The following is a 19,117-nucleotide window of genomic DNA, read 5'->3' on the forward strand; positions in this document are numbered from 1 at the left end:
CCAGCCTTTAGAGAGTCATACCAGCATCGTTGTCTAACCTCCATGAGCTGCTAACATAACCAATAATACAGCCCAAGGACCAAGACCTTCACCATCTGTACATTAGAGTTGACTGGTTGCTTAGCTAGGTGTAGCAAGGCCCAGCTGTGCATGGTAGTGTGCAACCCCAATGAAATATGCTAGCTTGCAATGACCTAATGTTTGGGATTGTCACTATTTTTTACCTCTTTCCAAAAGGCTGTAAATGAAGAGCTGCTAGGTGAGCACTCCGATGTCTGCACTGCCTCAGAAACAGCTGAGGCAGTGCTCTCATCTATGTCTTCGCAGGCTCATGTGACACTATGCATCCGATATAATGTGGATATCTTCAGATGTACATGGATGTCAGCTTGGGAATCAGCATGTAACATGCGGAGTCTGAGTTATGATTTTATCTGTCATTCTCACAGGACAAGCAGGATGGTAGTCCTCACATATGGGTGACATCATCAGGATGGAGCCCAATCACGGAACACTTTTGTCAAAGTTTCTAGAACTTTGACTGGCACCTACTGGGCATGCCCAGCATAGCACCAACCCTGCATCCAGCAGGGGTCCCCCCCTCAGTCTTCTTTTTTCTGCGCAGCAGTAGCCACGTGGTTTAAGGAGCTCTCTTCAGATTCCTGACAGGAATTTTCCGCATGGAACTTCTCTCAAAAATTTTAAAACGTTTTACCCCATAGGGGTTCCCCTATCGATATCTATACTCCATGGTCGAAAGGTAAGGCTTTACCCTAATTGCAGTCGATTCCCATCGAGTTATTCCTTCGGGGCCTACCGGCCATCAACCACACTGCGGCTAAATTTTTGTCGAAGTCATGGCGTCGGGTTTTTGTCGGACCCCTGTTTGGGGTCCGACCATGATGTCCAAACGTGCACCAAATGTGCCCAAATGACACCATAGTAGCAGTTGTTGCTATTGTTATTGTTGTTGAGCTGCCTGAAGCAGCCAGTATCCCACTACTAGTATACTTCCCCCTAACATTGTAGCTTTCGGAAGATAAGGCAGGTAACAAAAGCTGTTTTTATTGGGCCACCAGGACTGTGTAGGTGTGTCTGAGAGAAAGCCTTATTTTATCATGTGTAATAATTTTATTTATTTATTATTTTTATATACCGACATTCATCTCAATTGAGATATCACACCGGTTTACATTCAGGTACTGTTGGGATTTTTCTATCCCCAGAGGGCTTAGAATCTTTTGTACCTGAGGCAATGGAGGGTAAAGTGACTTGCCCAAGGTCACAAGGAGTGACAGCGGGACTTGAATCCTGGTCTCCTGGTTCATAGTCTACTGCTCTAACCACTAGGCTATTCCTCCTCCCTTAATAACCATAATAACCATAATAACCACGATCCACGATAACGGCTTCTATAGTGCGCTAAAAACATTTTTTACCACTCTACAGCAAATCAGAAAAGTGTTTTTCCCACGTTAAATCCAGTGTTATTATGCATTACTTTTCCCAAAATGCAGAAGCCCCTCATTTGCATAATTTTCTGCCTTTTCCATAATGATTATAATATTTATATACTAATGCATGACACGATAAACATTGCATGTCTTTCATGCATTAGACTTCGTTTATTGTGCTATGAGGCCCTAACATGGCTTGATGAATACTTTACTAACAGCACATGCTAAAATGCTTTAGCACAGGCTAAAACAAGTTAACAACATGAAATGAAATTTCATTTGTTGTTTGTGTTATGATTCCTCCCGTGGCCGGAGCAATGGGAGACCTTCTACCTGTGCGGCAGAAGCCGCCGAAGCTGGGCCTTCACCGCGGCAGGAGCCGCAGACTTTGTTGTTCCCTTGCAGCCTGGAGGCCGCTGCTGCTCTGCCATCATCCTCCAGCCATCATAATGGGAGCTGACGATGCCGGGCCTTCACCGCGGCAGGAGCTGCAGACTTTCTTGTTCCCTTGTGGCCTGGAGGCCGCTGCTGCTCTGCCATCATCTTCCAGCCATCATAGCAGGAGCTGACGATGCCGGGCCTTCACCGCGGCAGGAGCCGTGGCCTTGAGTCTCCAACGCGGCTGAAGCCGATGTCTTCTTCATCTTTGCAGCCTGGAGGCCGCAATCTCCAGTCTTGCCTAGCGGCAGGAGCCGCCCTTGCTATCTTCTCAGCGGCAGGACGCCGGTTCTCCATCAGGGCATGATTTCAGGCCAGCCCTGTTCTTACACTGCAGCGGCAGCATGGCCGCTGTCTAGAGTCCTTCATGGTTCCTGTTTCTCCTAAGGGGCGAGGCCGCATCTTCCTTCAATATTTAAAGGACCAGCCTTCTGGCCCCACCCGGACTCCTCCCTGGGTGTCTTTCTTCTTTAGCCCTATAAAAGGGCTCTGCAGTCAGTCTGCCCTTGCCTTTGCAAGGGGTAAGTCCTCCCTAGGACTTCTCGTCTTCACTCCTACTGGCATTCCTTGTTCTTCATGGGATCCCTCATTATTCCGTTCCTGATCTCTGCTGATGTCTTGATGTTCTGTGTTTCATGATCCAGTCCTGATGTTCCGTGATCCAGTCCTGATGTTCCGCCATCCAGCCTAGTTGTCCTGAACCCCTGGTTCCCAATCCATCTTTCTTGGCGGGTCACAGAAAGGTTCTGCCCTATACCAGGCCTCACCAAACTATTATGCGCCCTGCATTATGTGGCATCAAGCTCATTCCAAACAACAGTTGGGGTTGTCAGGGGAATCTCCCAAACTTCTTTTTCCCGCTATTGGGGCCAGGTCCTAACAGCTGTATATAGCCGCATTAATCGTTACATAAAATTCTCTCATGAAAGGCAGGACTTGCTGGACTTGAAGAGAGGTTTTTATGCCATTGCCAACTTTCTAAATATTCTGGGAGCTATTGACTGTACCCACATAGCCATCATCCCACCACACGGCAGGCAGGAGATCTACCTCAACAGAAAGCTCTTCCACTCCATCAATATGCAAGTGGTCTGTGATGCTCGACTATGCATCCTTGACGTGGTCGCCAGGTACCTTGGTGCTGTGCATGATTCCTTTATACTTAGGCAATCTGGCCTGTTTGAAATATTTGAAAACAGCCTCTATGGTGACGGTTGGCTCATAGGTAAGAGTGGTGCTTCGAGTAGTTGGAGGATCACTCAGAGACCAACCTTGCATGGCTGGCCTCCCTGAGGCTGTGCAGGTCAGCAGGGGTCTACAGTTTCCGCCCAGGCTCGGACATGTCTCACCTGCCTCGGTACCGCCTTGGAGCTTCTGGGGTTGTACCGTGGCCCAAGGGCACACTATTCCCTTAGAAATGGGACTAGTCTCCTAGCGCTCCCTAACAGATTGCGAAGGCCATGTGCCTGGAGGCACTGTCCTTGTCTTGGGTCTAGTTCCTGAACTTTATCTCCATCTCCAGAAATTTTGAGATTTTGTCCCACCCACCCGTCAAACTTCAGGACTCCATCAGTTTCAGCACTTTGGTCCCGCCCGCCCGCCTGCCCTGCATTCAAGATTCCTGTTTTACTCTGGATTTTTTGCCTTGCTTATTCCATTATTTTTTGCCTGCTGCAGTATTTTTTTGACTGTTGAAGTACTTTTTGCCTTCTTTTGTTCCACTTGTTGCAGTATTTTTGTCATTTTTTGCTCCGCTTTGTTGCAGTATTTTTTGCCTTGCTTTGCTTGGTTCTGCTATATATCTTTTGCCTTGCCTTGTTCCAGCATTTTTGTTTATTTATTTATTTAGTTAATGGTTTTTTATATACCAACAATCGCTTTGAACATCTTATCGGTTTACAGAGAAAGTAATGCAGCAACAGGCTTTACATTAAACATGGAACATTGAGTCAATGTACGTAATGGAGTAATACAGCTTAAGAAAATGTACATATGCGGGGGACAACATTGAAACATATTTAACATAAATATTGCAGGGGGCAACATTGAAACATATTTAACATAAATGTACATATGCAGGGGGCAACATTGAAACATATTTAATATGTTTGCTCCAGTGTTCTTGTGATGGGCCTACATCTTTGGAATTCCAAGTGCCAGTGTTTCCAAGAACTTCCTTTCTGGGTTTGTACGACCTGCAGGAGGCGCCTGTGCCCAGAGTTCATCTCTAGTATCTGGATTCCGTGTTTTCAAGTTCCACGTTCCAATGGATTTCTTTACGACCTGCAGGAGGCGCCTGTGCCCAGAGTTCATCTCTAGTATCTGGTTTCCGTGTTTTCAAGTTCCACATTCCAATGGATTTCTTTACGACCTGCAGGAGATGCCTGCACCCATTGATGTTTCAGTTCCAGTTCCCAATGGCGGGAGGGGACCCCCTTTGAGGGGGGTACTGTTATGATTCTTCCCACGGCTGAAGCCATGGGAGGCCTCCTACCTGCGTGGCAGGAGCTGCCAAAGCTGGGCTTTCACCGTGGCAGGAGCCGCGGACTTTGTTGTTCCCTTGCAGCCTGGAGGCTGCTGCTGCTCTGCCATCATATTCCAGCCTTCGTAGAGGGAGCAGGAGCCGTGGTCTTGAGTCTCCAGTGTGGCTGAAGCCGCCACCACTGCCTTCTTCATCTTCGCGGGCTGGAGGTCGCAATCCCCAGTCTTGCCTGGTGGCTGGAGCTGCCCTTGCTGTCTTCTCAGTGGCAGGACGCTCCTTCTTCTCCATTGGGGCATGTTTCCAGCCCAGCCCTGTTCCTGCACTGCAACGGCAGCATGGCCACTGTCCAGGATCCTGCTTCCTGTTTCCTGTTTCACCTAAGGAGCAAGGCCGCATCTTCCTTCAAGATTTAAAGGGCCAGCTTTCTGGCTCCACCTGGACTTCTCCCTGGGCATCTTTCTTCTTCAGCCCTATAAAAGGGCTCTGCGTCAGTCTGTCCTTGCCTTTGCAAGTCCTCCCTAGGACTTCTCGTCTTCACTCCTGCTGGCATTCCTTGTTCTTTGTGGTATCCCTTGTTCCGTTCCTGATCCCTGCTGATGTCTTGATGTTCCGTGATCCGGTCCTGATGTTCTGTGATCCAGTCCTGATGTTCCAGATGTTCCGCCATCCAGCCTTGATGTCCTGAACCCCTGGTTCCTCGCCCACCTTTCTTGGCGTGCCACCATCGTGCTCCGTCACCTCGTGGCACAGGCCTGCCTCTAGTCCACAGCACAAGCCTCCGGAGGGTCATCCTTCCCTGTAGCCAAGTCCCGTCTTGGTCCTGTTCCCTGAGGCTCGTTCCAGCCCTCGGATTCCCTTGTGGCTGCTCCATCCATGACCAAGACTCTGCCAGAACATGCTCCGCTCCAGCGTGGTCCGTGACCAGCCATGGGTGGCTGTGTAGGGTGCGCACCGGTGCAGGCCTCTACTGAATCTTCGACATGTTCCAGTCTCAACTTCCACTTCTACTCCTGGAGTCTGCCCCGCTTCTAGCGTGGTCCTTGACCAGTCCCGTGGGTGGGCTGTGTAGGGCACGCTGCGTCGCAGCCTCAACCTAGTACTTGATCCTGAATCCTAGTTCCAAGTTCTCATCTGAGTCTTCCTATCACTCAGAGTCCTTCCAGGTTCTCGTTTGAGTCTTCCTAGCGCTCAGAGTCCTCCCAAGTTCCTTGTCTGAGTCTCCACGTTCCAAGTTCCTTGTCTGAGACTCAATGTTCCAGAGTCTTCACCCGCCCTTGCCTCCTGTCCAGCCTGCTGCCTTTGCCATTCCCAGCGGCAGGTCCGAAAGGACTTGGAGTAGTCGGAGGACCACTCAGAGACCAAACTTGTGTGGTTGGCCTCCCTGAGGCTGTGCAGGTCGGCAGGGGTTTATATTTTCCGCCCAGGCTCGGACATGTCTCGCCTGCCTCGGTATCGTCTTGAAGCTTCTGGGGTTGTGCCGTGGCCCAAGGGCACACTATTCCCTTAGAAATGGGACCGCTCCCCTAGCACTCCCTAACATTTTGTGCTGTTTCAGATGACCAATAACACAAAATGATATAATAATGTTAATATTTTCATGTTATTTTAAAATGACAGCACTTCCCTATAAGTTATAATTATCTTGTTGCATTCAATACATTGTGCCTTTTCTGACATATTTATTCCCCTTACAGGGTAATTTTCAAAGAAAAATGTAAATGTACAATACTATCATAATAATTTTCAAAAACCCATTTACGCGCTCATAGGTGAATTTTAAAAGCCTGATGCATGCATTAATTAAGGGATGCATGAAGAAGTCGGGCTAACGTGCGTTAAACAGAATTTAAAAATCACTGAGATATGTGCGTATCTCCCATCTTAAAAGTTTTCAAAAAGGGGTGGGTCATGGGAATGGTATGGGCAGGGTATGGGAGTTTTGAAGTGTGAACCTAAAATGTGTGTGCAAATACTGATGCGACCTACGTGCCAAGGTCTCCTGCCATGTAACTTTACTTCTGATATGGTTGACATGTAAGTTAAAATTTATAGTAAACTAGGCAGATCTGCAGAGTTTCAAGGGTAAGGCTAACTGGGGGAGTGAAGGCTTTCAAACCAGGGTGGTTTTGGAGGACCTATCTCTTAACTGGGAAAAATGGAAATGGTGTCGGCGTGTGCCCCTACTAAAATCCCCCGATTTATGAGGTATATTTGGGATTTTTCATGCGCATGCACGCACCCACTTAAAATTTGTCACACATGTGCATAAGGCCACACTATTTTATAACATGCAAGCATATGCATGTATGTTATAAAATGACCCTGTACCTGGGTGCAAACTGACAGTATGTGCACAAATGTGTTCAGATATGCCAGTCTGAAAGTTACCATCCCTAAGTGCACTTGCAAGTGTAAAGTCTATTGACAATGACAATTCAATGACATATATTGTAGCAATTTAGAAAACCCTACTTATACGTTGAGATGGAAATATTTAAAAGGCACGTGAGTGCACATTTGTGTGCATTTGCTGGTTTGTGGGAATGGACACGGACATTTTATAACATATGCGCGTATATGTATGCAAGCATTATATAAAATAGGCTGAACGCACGCACATGTTCACTAGAGATGTGAATCGTGTCCTCGATCGTCTTAACGATCGATTTCGGCTGGGAGGGGGAGGGAATCGTATTGTTGCCGTTTGGGTGCGTAAACTATCGTAAAAATCGTTAAAATCGTGAGCCGACACACTAAAACCCCCTAAAACCCACCCCCGACCCTTTAAATTAAATCCCCCACCCTCCCGAACCCCCCCCAAATGCTTTAAATAACCTGGGGATCTAGCGGTGGTCCAGAACGGCGGCGGTCCGGAACGGTCCCCTCAATTGAATCCTGTTGTCTTCAGCCGGCGCCATTTTGCAAAATGGCCGCCGCAAAATGGCGGCGGCCATAGACAAAAACGATTCGACGCAGGAGGTCGTTCCGGACCCCCGCTGGACTTTTGGCAAGTCTTGTGGGGGTCAGGAGGCCCCCCCAAGCTGGCCAAAAGTTCCTGGGAGTCCAGTGGGGTTCAGGAAGCGATTTCTTGCCGCGAATCGTTTTCCGTACGGAAAATGGCGCCGGCAGGAAATCGACTGCAGGAGGTCGTTCAGCGGCGGTGAACGACCTCCTGCAGTCGATCTCCTGCCGGCGCCATTTTCCGTACGGAAAACGATTTGCGGCAAGAAATCGCTTCCTGAACCCCGCTGGACTCCCAGGAACTTTTGGCCAGCTTCGGGGGGCCTCCTGACCCCCACAAGACTTGCCAAAAGTCCAGCGGGGGTCCGGAAGGACCTCCTGCGTCGAATCGTTTTTGTCTATGGCCGCCGCCATTTTGCGGCGGCCATTTTGCAAAATGGCGCCGGCTGAAGACAACAGGATTCAATTGAGGGGGCCGTTCCGGACCGCCGCCGTTCTGGAACACCGCTGGATCCCCAGGTTATTTAAAGCATTTGGGGGGGGGGGGGTTCGGGAGGGTGGGGGATTTAATTTAAAGGGTCGGGGGTGGGTTTTAGGGGGTTTTAGTGTGCCGGTTTTCCTGCCCTCCCCCTTCCCCGATTTACGATTTTTTAACGATAAATCAGGGGAATTGGTATTGTATCGTGGCCCTAACAATTTTTGACGATTTAAAATATATCGGACGATATTTTAAATCGTCAAAAAACGATTCACATCCCTAATGTTCACACAATTTTAAGTGGGCCCGTGCCTATGCATGCAAATGCTGCTTCTACCACATAAGTTGGGAGATTTTAATAGAAACGCATGCCGATGCATTTACCAGTTTTCCAGTTTCATTCCCAGCTCACCCAGGTTAAATAGCCTCCCTTCTCCCCTATTACTCTGATCCTTAAAACCTTGCTGATATGCCTATTTTTTAATTTTATTACTTAATAACTTATACACCATCCGGAGCAGAATTAAATGTACATGGCAGGGGACTCCGGTGCGTGCTTGTGCGCGTAAGTATTTACTTACTGGTTTCATTGTGAAATCCAGGAACGCCCATTCTCATAGGACAAGCAGGATGGTAGTCCTCACATATGGGTGACATCACAGGATGGAGCCCAATCACACAACACTTTTGTCAAAGTTTCTAGAACTTTGACTGGCCCCTACTGGGCTCGCCCAGCATGGCACTAACCCTGCAGGCAGCAGGGGTCCCTCTTTAGTCTTCTTTTTTCCACGCAGCAGTAGCCACGTGGTTAAGGAGCTCTGCAAGGATTCCTGACAGGAATTTTCCTCACGGAATTATTAAAAGTTAAATTGCCCCACAGGGGTCCCTCCATTAACTTTTTCAGTCCGCAGTACTCCGGTAAGATTTTACCCGTTTTCCGTCGATTACCGTCGAGTTTGGCCCTCGAGGCCTACTGGCCGTCAACCGTACCACGGCTCGATTTTTTCTATGGCCATGGGCGTCGGGGTTCCGTCTGTGCCCAGACTTTACTCATACCATGTCCATTACAGACCCCCATAATGTCTGTGTAATGTGTCTTGGATGAGAGCACGATATCTTGACCCTCACCAAATGTGCCCTAATGACACCAAAAGGTCGCAAGGCCAGAATGGAGAAGATGGGACTTCTCTTCCATGCTCAAACCCCAACTCCGTCCATTGCATCAACGTCATCTGAACCTGCACCGTCAACATCGCGCCAGCATCGAGCACCGACCAGTGACCGCCCGGCATCGACAACTTCTCGGCCTTCGACACCCTCTTCTCCCCCTCAGGACCGAGGGGATCATAAGGAGAAACATCGCCATCGGCACCGTAAGCCTTGGACCATCGAGGGAGCGAAACCATCGACCTCACCATCGTCCGAGCTGCCGTCGAAGAAACCCCGTCCAGAAAAGGCACCGACCTTTTCGGCGACCGGGCCACCGAGTCAATCCTCGCCTGACAGGGCATCGGGAGCCGCAACTCCACCTTTAATGGTGGTCCCTACGGCTATGCCTCTGCCTCTTTCTTCTGTTCCGGAGCCGGGGCTGCTTGCTCCAAGTCTCCGAGAAGAACTCGACCAGATGGTTCAGGAGGCCATCGACAAGGTGATGCACCGACTCCAGGTTCCCCCGGCACCGATATTGATACCGATAGTGGAACCGACTACTGACCCGATTCCAGCAGCCTTGGCACCGCTGTTATCGAGGATGGAAGCGCTTATAGCTGCTTTTCCACCAATGGACCCCGGGTCACTGATGGCTCCGGTGCCCTCCCCGCTTACTTTATCATCAGGAGGAGAAACACCGTTCCACATCCCTCCATTGGGTGTTCTGCCTCAGCCATCGAGATCGGTGCCAATACCTCCAACGGCAGCATCGAGCCATTCACCGATGCCCTCGATGCCTGTGTCAGGACCTTCATTGCCTTCATCTGTGCCTCCAGTTATTCCTCCAATGCCTTTGGAACCTAGACCAGGACCTTCAGGTATCCAACTACCCAGTCCCTCTCTAGTTCCTAGAGTGCCAGGTGCTGATCCTTATGATAACTGGACTGATGATTCCTCACCAGACACCGATGATTTGCCATCACCTCCTTCACCCACTGAGAGTAGAAAGTGTTCTCCTCCAGGGGACCTTTCTTTCATAAATTTTGTGAAGGAAATGTCTGAAATGGTCCCCTTCCAATTACTGATGGAACAGGATGACAGACATCAAATGATGGTGTTGCTTCAATTCCTGGATGCACCCAAGGAAATCACCTCCATCCCTAGCCACCAAGTTCTTCTAGACCTCCTCAAGAAGAACTGGGAACATCCTGGCTCCATCGCACCAGTCCACAGAAAAACTGACTCTGTCTATTTGGTGCAGTCAGCTCCAGGCTTTCAGAAGCGTCAGTTGGATCACCAATCTGTGGTGGTTGAATCTGCGCAAAAGAGAGCAAAAAGGTTGAAACCTCACACTTCCTTTCCCCCTGGGAAGAAACAGAAGTTTTTGGATGCCATTGGTCACCGAGTCTTTCAAGGATCAATGCTGATTCTCCGAATTGCCGCTTACCAACTCTATATGACTCAATATAATAGGGTCATTTTTAAGCAGATACAGGAGTTGACAGCCTCCATGCTCAGTCACTTCCAGAACAACTCCACATCCTAATTAACAAGGGTTTGGAGGCAGGCAAACATGAGATCAGATCATGTTATGACATCTTTGACTCTGCAACCAGAGTATCTGCAGCTGCTATTTCAGCGAGATGATGGGCTTGGCTCAAGTCTTCAGACCTTCGACCGGAAGTCCAAGTTAGGTTGCCCGACCTCCCCTGCATAGGAGACAATCTCTTTGGCAAGCAGATTCAAAAGACTGTGACTGAACTAAAGGACCATCATGAGACTCTCAGACAGCTCTCTCTGATAACTTCGGATTATCTTTCCAAACAGCCTTTCCAGAAGGACGCTAAAAAGTCTTTCTACAGATCAAAGAAGTCCTACCCGCCAGCAGCCAGATGCCGTTCTGCAAGACCATTCCTCAAATCACAGTCTCGTCAGACCCAAAAACAAAAGCCACAGATAGCCCCCCAGCTGGGCCCTGCTTCTGGCTTTTGACACATACCAGTGGGAGGGCGGTTATGCCTTTTCAACAACATATGGCAATCAATCACCTCGGACCACTGGGTCCTAGCAATAATTGCTCAAGGCTATCATCTCAATTTTCTCTCCATCCCACCGGATTCCCCATCTCTAATGACGTGGAAAAAATCTGACCATTCATTGCTCCTGGAGCAGGAGGTCTCTCTCCTATTCCAGTCCAGAGCAATAGAATCAGTACCATTCCCTCAGCAAGGCCTCGGGTTCTATTCCCGGGACTTTCTAATACCCAAAAGATCAGGAGGTGTTCGTCCAATTCTGGATCTATGAGCCCTCAACAAGTACCTCCAGAGAGAAAAGTTCAAGATGGTAACCTTGGGCTCGCTTCTTCCTCTTCTACAAAGAGGAGACTGGCTCTGTTCTTTCGACCTCCAGGACGCATACACTCATATTGCGATAATTTCATCTCATCGCAAATACCTGAGGTTTCTCGAAGGCCAAAAGCACTATCCATTCGGCCTAGCGTCTGCACCACGAGTCTTTACAAAATGCCTCGTCGTGGTTGCTGCCTTCCTCAGGACTCAAGGTGTTCACGTCTACCCCTATCTGGACGGTTGGTTAATCAGGACTCCGACTGAGCAAGCCGCTTTGTCATCCCTACATCTCACCTTAAACACTCCATTTTCACTTGGATTTCTCGTCAACTACGACAAATCCTGCTTAGTCCCATCTCAAACCTTATCGTTCATTGGACACCTTACAAGCAAAGGCTTTCCTGCCTCGACAACGAGCCCTCACTCTCGTGTCTCTGGCGCATCAGCTGCAGTCTCAATGCTCAACGACTGCTCATCATTTTCTCATCCTCCTAGGACACATGGCATCCTCAGTTCAGGTCACCCCAATGGCTTGCCTGGCCATGAGAATCATGCAGTGAATTCTAAGGTCGCAATGGACTCAGTCCCTTCAGTCCCTGTCGACCATTGTCCATGTCACCGACTCACTCCGTCTGTCTCTCGCCTGGAGAACGAGCCAAATCAATCTTCTACAGGGCTCGCTCTATCAGGCGCCAAACCCTCAAATAACTCTAACCACCGATGCTTCCAACTTCGGGTGGGGAGCCCATGTGGCCGATCTCCAGACACAAGGTTCTTGGTCTCCAGAGGAAGCCAAACACCAGATAAATTTCCTGGAACTGCGAGCAATTCGATACACTCTCTGGGTATTTCAGGATTGCCTGTCCAATCAAGTCATCCTGATCCAGACGGACAACCAGGTGGCCATGTGGTACATCAACAAACAGGGAGGCACAGGATCCTACCTTCTGTGTCAGGAAGCTGCACATATTTGGGCGGAGGTCCTCTCCCACTCGATGTACCTCAGGGCCACCTACTTGCCGGGAGTGGACAACGTGTTGGCAGACAAGTTGAGTCGCACCTTCCAACCGCATGAGTGGTCTCTAAACCCCTCAGTAGCGAACTCCATCTTCCAAAAATGGGGTTATCCTCAAATAGACCTCTTTGCGTCACCCCAGAATCGCAAAGTAGGCAATTTCTGCTCTCTCACTCGCAGCCAACATTATCCATCAAGAGACGCATTCTCCCTATCATGGGTAACCAATCTCCTATGCACATTCCCTCCACTTCCACTTCTCTCAAAGACTCTCATGAAGTTACGTCAGGACAAGGGAACCATGATCCTGATAGCATCCCACTGGCCCCGCCAGGTGTGGTTTCCAATACTTCAGGATATCTCCATTCGCAGGCACATTCCTCTGGGAACAGACCCGCTTCTAATCACTCGAAACGACGGGTGCCTTCGCCACCCCAATCTTCAAGCCCTGTCCCTGACGGCATGGATGTTGAAAGGTTAATCCTTCAGCCACTTAACCTTTCTGATCCAGTCTCCCGTGTCTTGATTGCTTCACGGAAACCTTATACGAGAAAATCGTATTCTTACAAATGGAACAGGTTCACATCAAGGTGCTCTTCTGAGGCCCTTGATCCCTTTACCTGTCCAATCCTGCAGTTTCTAGACTAGTTCTGGCACTTGTCAGAGTCAGGTCTTAAAACTTCCTCTATCAGAATGCATATCAGTGCGGAAGCCACCTTCCATAAAGATATCGGCGCCATTTTGGCTGCCACTAATTAAAATGGTGCCGATAAAAAAAACAAAACCCACCCGACTTTTTAAATCGATCCCCCACCCTCCCGACCCTTTTTTTTAAAGTGAGGCCCGCGCCGCTAAAAAAAAAAAAACCCCACCCGACCCTTTAAATCGACCCCCGCCCTCCCGACCCTTTTTTTTAAGTGAGACCCACCCCACGCTTTAAATCGATCCCCCCCTCCCGACCCCCCCAAAACCTTTTAAAATTACCTGGTGCTCCAGGGGGGGCCTCGGGGAGAGGAGAGATCCAGGGTGGCCTCGGGAAGAGATTTCCCGTTCCCAGGCATCAGCTGTTCTAAAAATAAAATGGCGCCGATGCACCTTTGCCCTTACCATGTGACAGGGTATCCGTGCCATTGGCCGGCCCCTGTCACATGGTAGGAGCACTGGCTGGCTGGCACCATCTTTAAAGATGGTGCCGGCCACCTTTACTCATCAGCCCTAGTATAATAGCCCTAGCATTTTTAGAACAGCTGATGCCTGGGAACGGGAAATCTCTTCCCGAGGCCCCCCTGGATCTCTCCTCTCCCCAAGGCCCCCCTGGATCTCTCCCTGAGGCCACCCGAGGCCCCCCCTGGACCACCAGGTAATTTTAAAAGGTTTTGGGGGGGTCAGGAGGGGGGGGTCGATTTAAAGGGTGGGGTGGTTTGTTTTTTTTTAGCGGCGCGGGCCTCACTTAAAAAAAAAGGGTCGGGAGGGTGGGGGGTCGATTTAAAGGGTCGGGTGTTTTTTTTTTTTTATATCGGCACCATTTTAATTATGGCAGCCAAAATGGCGCCGATGGCCCGAGAGTGGGAGATCGTGCTGGGACCCACCCCCCCCCCCCCCCCACTGGACCACCAGGTAACTTAACATTTTGGGGGGGTTCGGGAGGGTGGGGGAGGGTAAGGAATTGGTTTTAAAGGGTCGGGGTGGGTTTAGTGGTTGTTTTGGTGTGCCGGTTTTCCCGCCCTCCCCCAAATAATTCCCGTGCCCTATTAAACGATACAATACAAATGCCCCTGACGATAAATCGGGGGCATTTGTATTGTATCATGCACTCTAACGATTTTGGACGATTTTAAAATTATCTGACGATAATTTTAATCGTTCAAAAATGATTCACATCCCTACTCAATTATTTTATCTCTTTCTATCCTAACAAATTGGGGCAGCCAGTGGGTAAGCAGACTCTCTCCTCCTGGCTAGCGGATTGCATATCCTTTTGCTATCAGCAAGCGGGCATTCCACTTCAAGACCGTGTTAAAGCACACTCTGTGAGGGCCATGGCGACTTCAGTAGCACACCTATGATCGGTGCTGCTTCCAGACATTTGCAGGGCTGCCACTTGGAGTTCTCTCCATACATTTACAGCCCACTATTGCTTAGACAAAGCCGAAAGACAAGATTTCATCTTCGGCCAATCTTGCGTAACTTATTTATGACATGACGTACCAACACCCTTCCACCTGCCCGGTGGGGTTCAGGATGCCCTCTCCCAAATTCCACCCCAATTGTTGTGCCTCTTGCATATCTTGGGTACATTTGGTGCATGTCCGGACATCCTCAGCTCGGTACTCACCCATATGTGAGGACTACCATCCTGCTTGTCCTGTGAGAAAGCAAATGTTGCTTACCTGTAACAGGTGTTCTCAAAGGCCAGCAGGATGTTAGTCCTCATGAAACCCGCCCACCACCCTGCGGTGTTGGGTTCGTTTTCTTATTTTATTTTTCGGCACTGCCTGTAGCTTTGTAATAAGACTAAAGAGGGACCCCTGCTGGTTGCAGGGTTAGTGCCATGCTGGGCATGCCCAGTAGGGACCAGTCAAAGTTCTAGAAACTTTGACAAAAGTGTTCCATGATTGAGCTCCATCCTGTGATGTCACCCATATGTGAGGACTAACATCCTGCTGTCCTGTGAGAACACCTGTTACAGGTAAGCAACATTTGCTTTCCCCACCCATACCACACCCACACCCTTCCCCTTTTTTGAAACTTTTTATTTGTGCATGTAGCAGGAGATATGCACATGCTCGAGCAGCTTTCAAAATCCACTGAACATGCACCAACCAAACTTGTGCACATATCTCCTGATTTTGGCGCTCGCTATGCTTTTAAAATCCACCTGTTAAAATACATTTACATGTTTAAACCCCAGTTTTAAGCATACAAATCCTTTTGAAAATTACTCCCAATGTACACTTTGGGCCTCATTTTAAAAAGCATTTACTCGAGTAAAACAGCGTTTTACTCGAGTAAATGCACTTTACTTGAGTAAGTGGGCTTTCGAAAATTGCTACAATATATGCTATTGAATTGTCCATAGGATTTACTTGTGTAAGTGCACTTTACTCCAGTAAATGGCTTTTGAAAATTGCTACAATAGTAGTTACATTTACATGTGTAACTCCTTTTGAAAATTACCCCCTTTATGTGGGTAACATCTATTGACAATTCAATAGCATATATTGTAGCAATTTTCAAAGGTTTTGAAATTGTCAAAACAAGTGCATGTTAAATGCACTTAATGTGGGTAAATAAGCCTTTGAAAATTACATTTACATTTTTCTTTGAAAATTACCCTGTGTTTTACCCTGGAAAATATCCAGTATCCAGTGTTTTTTAAACATATTTGTCCTTTGCAGAAACAATTATAACAGCCATACAAGATGAATTTCCAAAAGAAACGAAAACAATGAGAATGCGTCTTACTGCTGCTTGCTGTACAGTTTTATTTCTTCTTGGTCTCGTCTGTGTAACTCAGGTAAAGTACAGCTAGCTGTTTACTAGAGTTTCTCTCTTTTCCAATTTGTATGATGCTGGATACTGAAAAAAGTATAACAGTGCTCCTGCAGTTTGTTGTATTTTATGCTGAAAATTAATAAAACAGATTTGAACATATTAGCTTGAGTTGAAGTCACTGCTGAAATTCAATCCTGCATTGAAGTGAGATAATGTAAAAAAAATAAAGTGACTAAGCTGGCCAAGTTATTTTTTTCTAGTATGGAACTCCTTTCTTGTGTGTGATACAAGTCCTTTAAGCAGATTATCAAATTTTGAATCAAGTCCAAAGTCTGCAATAACTTAATATGGTAATATATAGAAAAATATTTAATAAAGTTACAAGCAATTCCTTGCCAGTTAAATTCATTTATGTATTGTTGTAGAAAGGTTTATACTTTCCCTGGAAGTTCTCAATGATTTATGCTAGGTATAGTTGTCTTTGTAGAGATACTTCAGGTTTTTCCTCAGTAGGAAACCATGAGGCTGATATTCAAAAGTTCTCATGGGACAAGCAGGATGGTAGTCCTCACATATGGCTGACAACATCAGGATGGAGCCCAATCACGGAATACTTTTGTCAAAGTTTGTCAAAGTTTCTAGAACTTTGACTGGCACCTACTGGGCATGCCCAGCATGGCACTAACCCTGCAGCCAGCAGGGGTCCCCCTTCAGTCTCTTTTTTTCCACCAGCAGTAGCCACGCGGGTTAAGGAGCTCTTGAGATTCCTGACAGGAATTTCCTCACAGAACTTATTTCTAAAATTTCAAAAAACTTTTACCCCATAGGGGTCCCCCTATCGATTCCATAGTCCGCGGTCGAAGGTAAGGCTTTAACCTCATTTGCAGTCGATTCCCGTCAAATTTTCCCTTCCGGGCTGTTGCATCCGTCGCTGCTCGACGCCCTCACTCCGCCCTCTCTACCTCTGTGGCGACTCCCTCCGGGTCTGATGAACGTTTGGTGCCGCAGCGTCTCCTTGCTGTCTCCTTCCGGCGTCCCCGGACCGGCACGACGCTGCGGATCCGCCATGTTCCTGATGACGTAGGGCGCGTGAGCGCACGCGCTCCCATTGATGTACCAGCAAGGGCGCGAACCCCGAGATGACGTCATCCACTTCCAATATAAAAGGTCTCAGTATTCGCTAACGATTTGAGTTAGCAAGCATTGATTGTGGGGATTCATCTAGACCCCCTTCTCTCTACGCTACTCTGCCTCCTCGGACTTACCAGGGGTACCCGCTCCTCGGGGGCCTCGCTCTCTTTTCTTTATTTCAGATTGCAGATAGGAGCCTTTACTCGCTCCTCGAAGGCCCATGTTCCTAAACCCTCTGAGGATTCTCTATTGCCTGGAAGCGATCGCAGATACAGATATTTTGAATTACTGTTTCAGATTACAGATAGGAACTGGTACTCGCTCCTCAAGGGCCCATGTTCCTAAACACGCTGAAGATTCTCTACTGTCTAGAAGCTATTGCAGGTATAGACATTTGTGAGTCACTATTTCAGATTGCAGATAGGAACTGGTACTCGCTCCTCGAGGGCCCATGTTCCTGAATACACTGAAGATTCTCTACTGCCTGGAAGCCATTACAGGTACAGACAATTGTGAGTTACCATCGTGCTCTCAGAGCTTTCCCTGGAACCAGGTACTCGCTCCTCAAGGGCCTAACCCTTTCCAGCTACTGAGCTTCCTCAAGACCTTATGTGAGTTAACATCTAAGTACTGGCTATGTATACAGCATACCCTGTCTACTCACTATCTATAGTTTCTCTACAGCTCAGCAACCCTGGGATCGTAGTTCCAGTACCTGAGGGACTTCAGCCCTGCCGGGCATATCAGCTCACTAATGCCACCTCTGATGGCTCTACTAATCTGTCTAATAAAAGAATTATCGGTGTCTGTCTCCATACCCAAGCCTAGCCGGTGGTCCCTCTCAGGATATCCTCCTGGGGGTGCTGTCATCTGCCATCGGCCCAAGGATCCACCATTCTACATTCTACTACAGCTGAGTGCCCTCTCCAAGCACTCCGCTGGTAAAAGATTGTTATCTATTCCCTCTACAGGAGCTGAGCATATCATTAGGCTACTTCCTAGCAGATCCATTTCAGATTGCTTACTCCGCCCACGGAGCTTAAAAGTTTGCTAACTCCTCCTTCACAGGAGACATATTTAACAGATTGCTAACTCCTCCCCTCTGGAGGAGCAGTTCATAACAGATTGCTACTCCCATCTCCTTGCTACACCCATCAGCATAGGAGATCATAACAGATTGCTAACTCCTCCCCTCTGGAGGAACAATTCATAACAAGGGCCTACTGGCCATTGACCGCACCACAGCTAAATTTTTGTCGAAGCCATAGCGTCGGGTTTTCATCGATGCCCCAATTGTCCTCGGACAATGTCCATCACAGACCAGCATAGGGTCCGTGTGTTATGTTTGGGGTCGGACCATGACGTCTTAACGTGCACCAAATATGCCCAAATGACACCCGCTCAGAGAAGATGGAGTTTCTTTTTCAGGCAAAGCCACAGACTCCATTCAGCGCTTCGACATCATCTGAGCCGGTGCCATCAACCTCTTGCCAGCAGCAGGATGCCGGTGTTGTCCACCCGGCACCAACTACCACTAAGGTATCAACTTCTTCCTCTTCGGCTCTGGAAAAGGACCGAGGAGAACATCATGAAAAGTGTCAACACCATCATCGGAAGGCTCAGTCCACTGATCCGGGCAAGTCCTCGGCATCGGCATGAACAGAGCCACCAACAAAGAAATCCCGTCCAGAGAAGACCCCATACTCCTCTGCAATTGGATCACTGAGGCGTTCCCCACCTTCATTGGTGCCGGGAGCCGTGACTCCACTTTCACCGGTGGACCCTCCGGCTACTAGGGGTGTGCATTCGTTTTGAACGCATTTGCAATCCGCAACTTATTTTTTTTCAACTGAAAAAAAAGTGTTGATGCGCAACGCATCGCAACTTCCAACGTATTCAACATATTTCTGTTGAATACGTTGAACCGCGAGGCGCGCGCTTTTCCTCGCCGCCATTAGCTGCGAGCTCGGAGCCCCGGATTGCTACAAAATGGCGGCGCCCCTGCGGTAACCATGCCAACCTGTCTGACCCTTTCCTGTGAGTCGCAGTGACTCACAGGAAAGGGTCGGACAGGTTGGCATGGATACCGGAACGCAGCGAATCCACGTTCACGTTTTCAGAGAAGCACTGAATGCAGCGAATCGTGCTGTCATTCAGTGCTCT

General features: G+C 48.4%; 1 protein-coding gene across 3 annotated transcripts in view; it reads left to right on the plus strand.

The window, feature by feature from the left end:
* The window catches only part of LOC115094054 (sodium- and chloride-dependent neutral and basic amino acid transporter B(0+)-like), a 556,325-nt gene that overhangs the window by 287,987 nt on the left and 249,221 nt on the right, over positions 1–19,117 (plus strand). For all 3 annotated transcript variants that reach the window (XM_029606707.1, XM_029606706.1, XM_029606708.1), the window contains exon 10: positions 15,727–15,845. In XM_029606707.1, coding sequence (XP_029462567.1) covers positions 15,727–15,845 — 119 coding nt within the window. The remainder of the gene's footprint in view (positions 1–15,726; positions 15,846–19,117) is intronic.

Source organism: Rhinatrema bivittatum, chromosome 6 (assembly GCF_901001135.1).
Source record: "Rhinatrema bivittatum chromosome 6, aRhiBiv1.1, whole genome shotgun sequence".
Lineage (NCBI taxonomy): Eukaryota > Metazoa > Chordata > Amphibia > Gymnophiona > Rhinatrematidae > Rhinatrema > Rhinatrema bivittatum.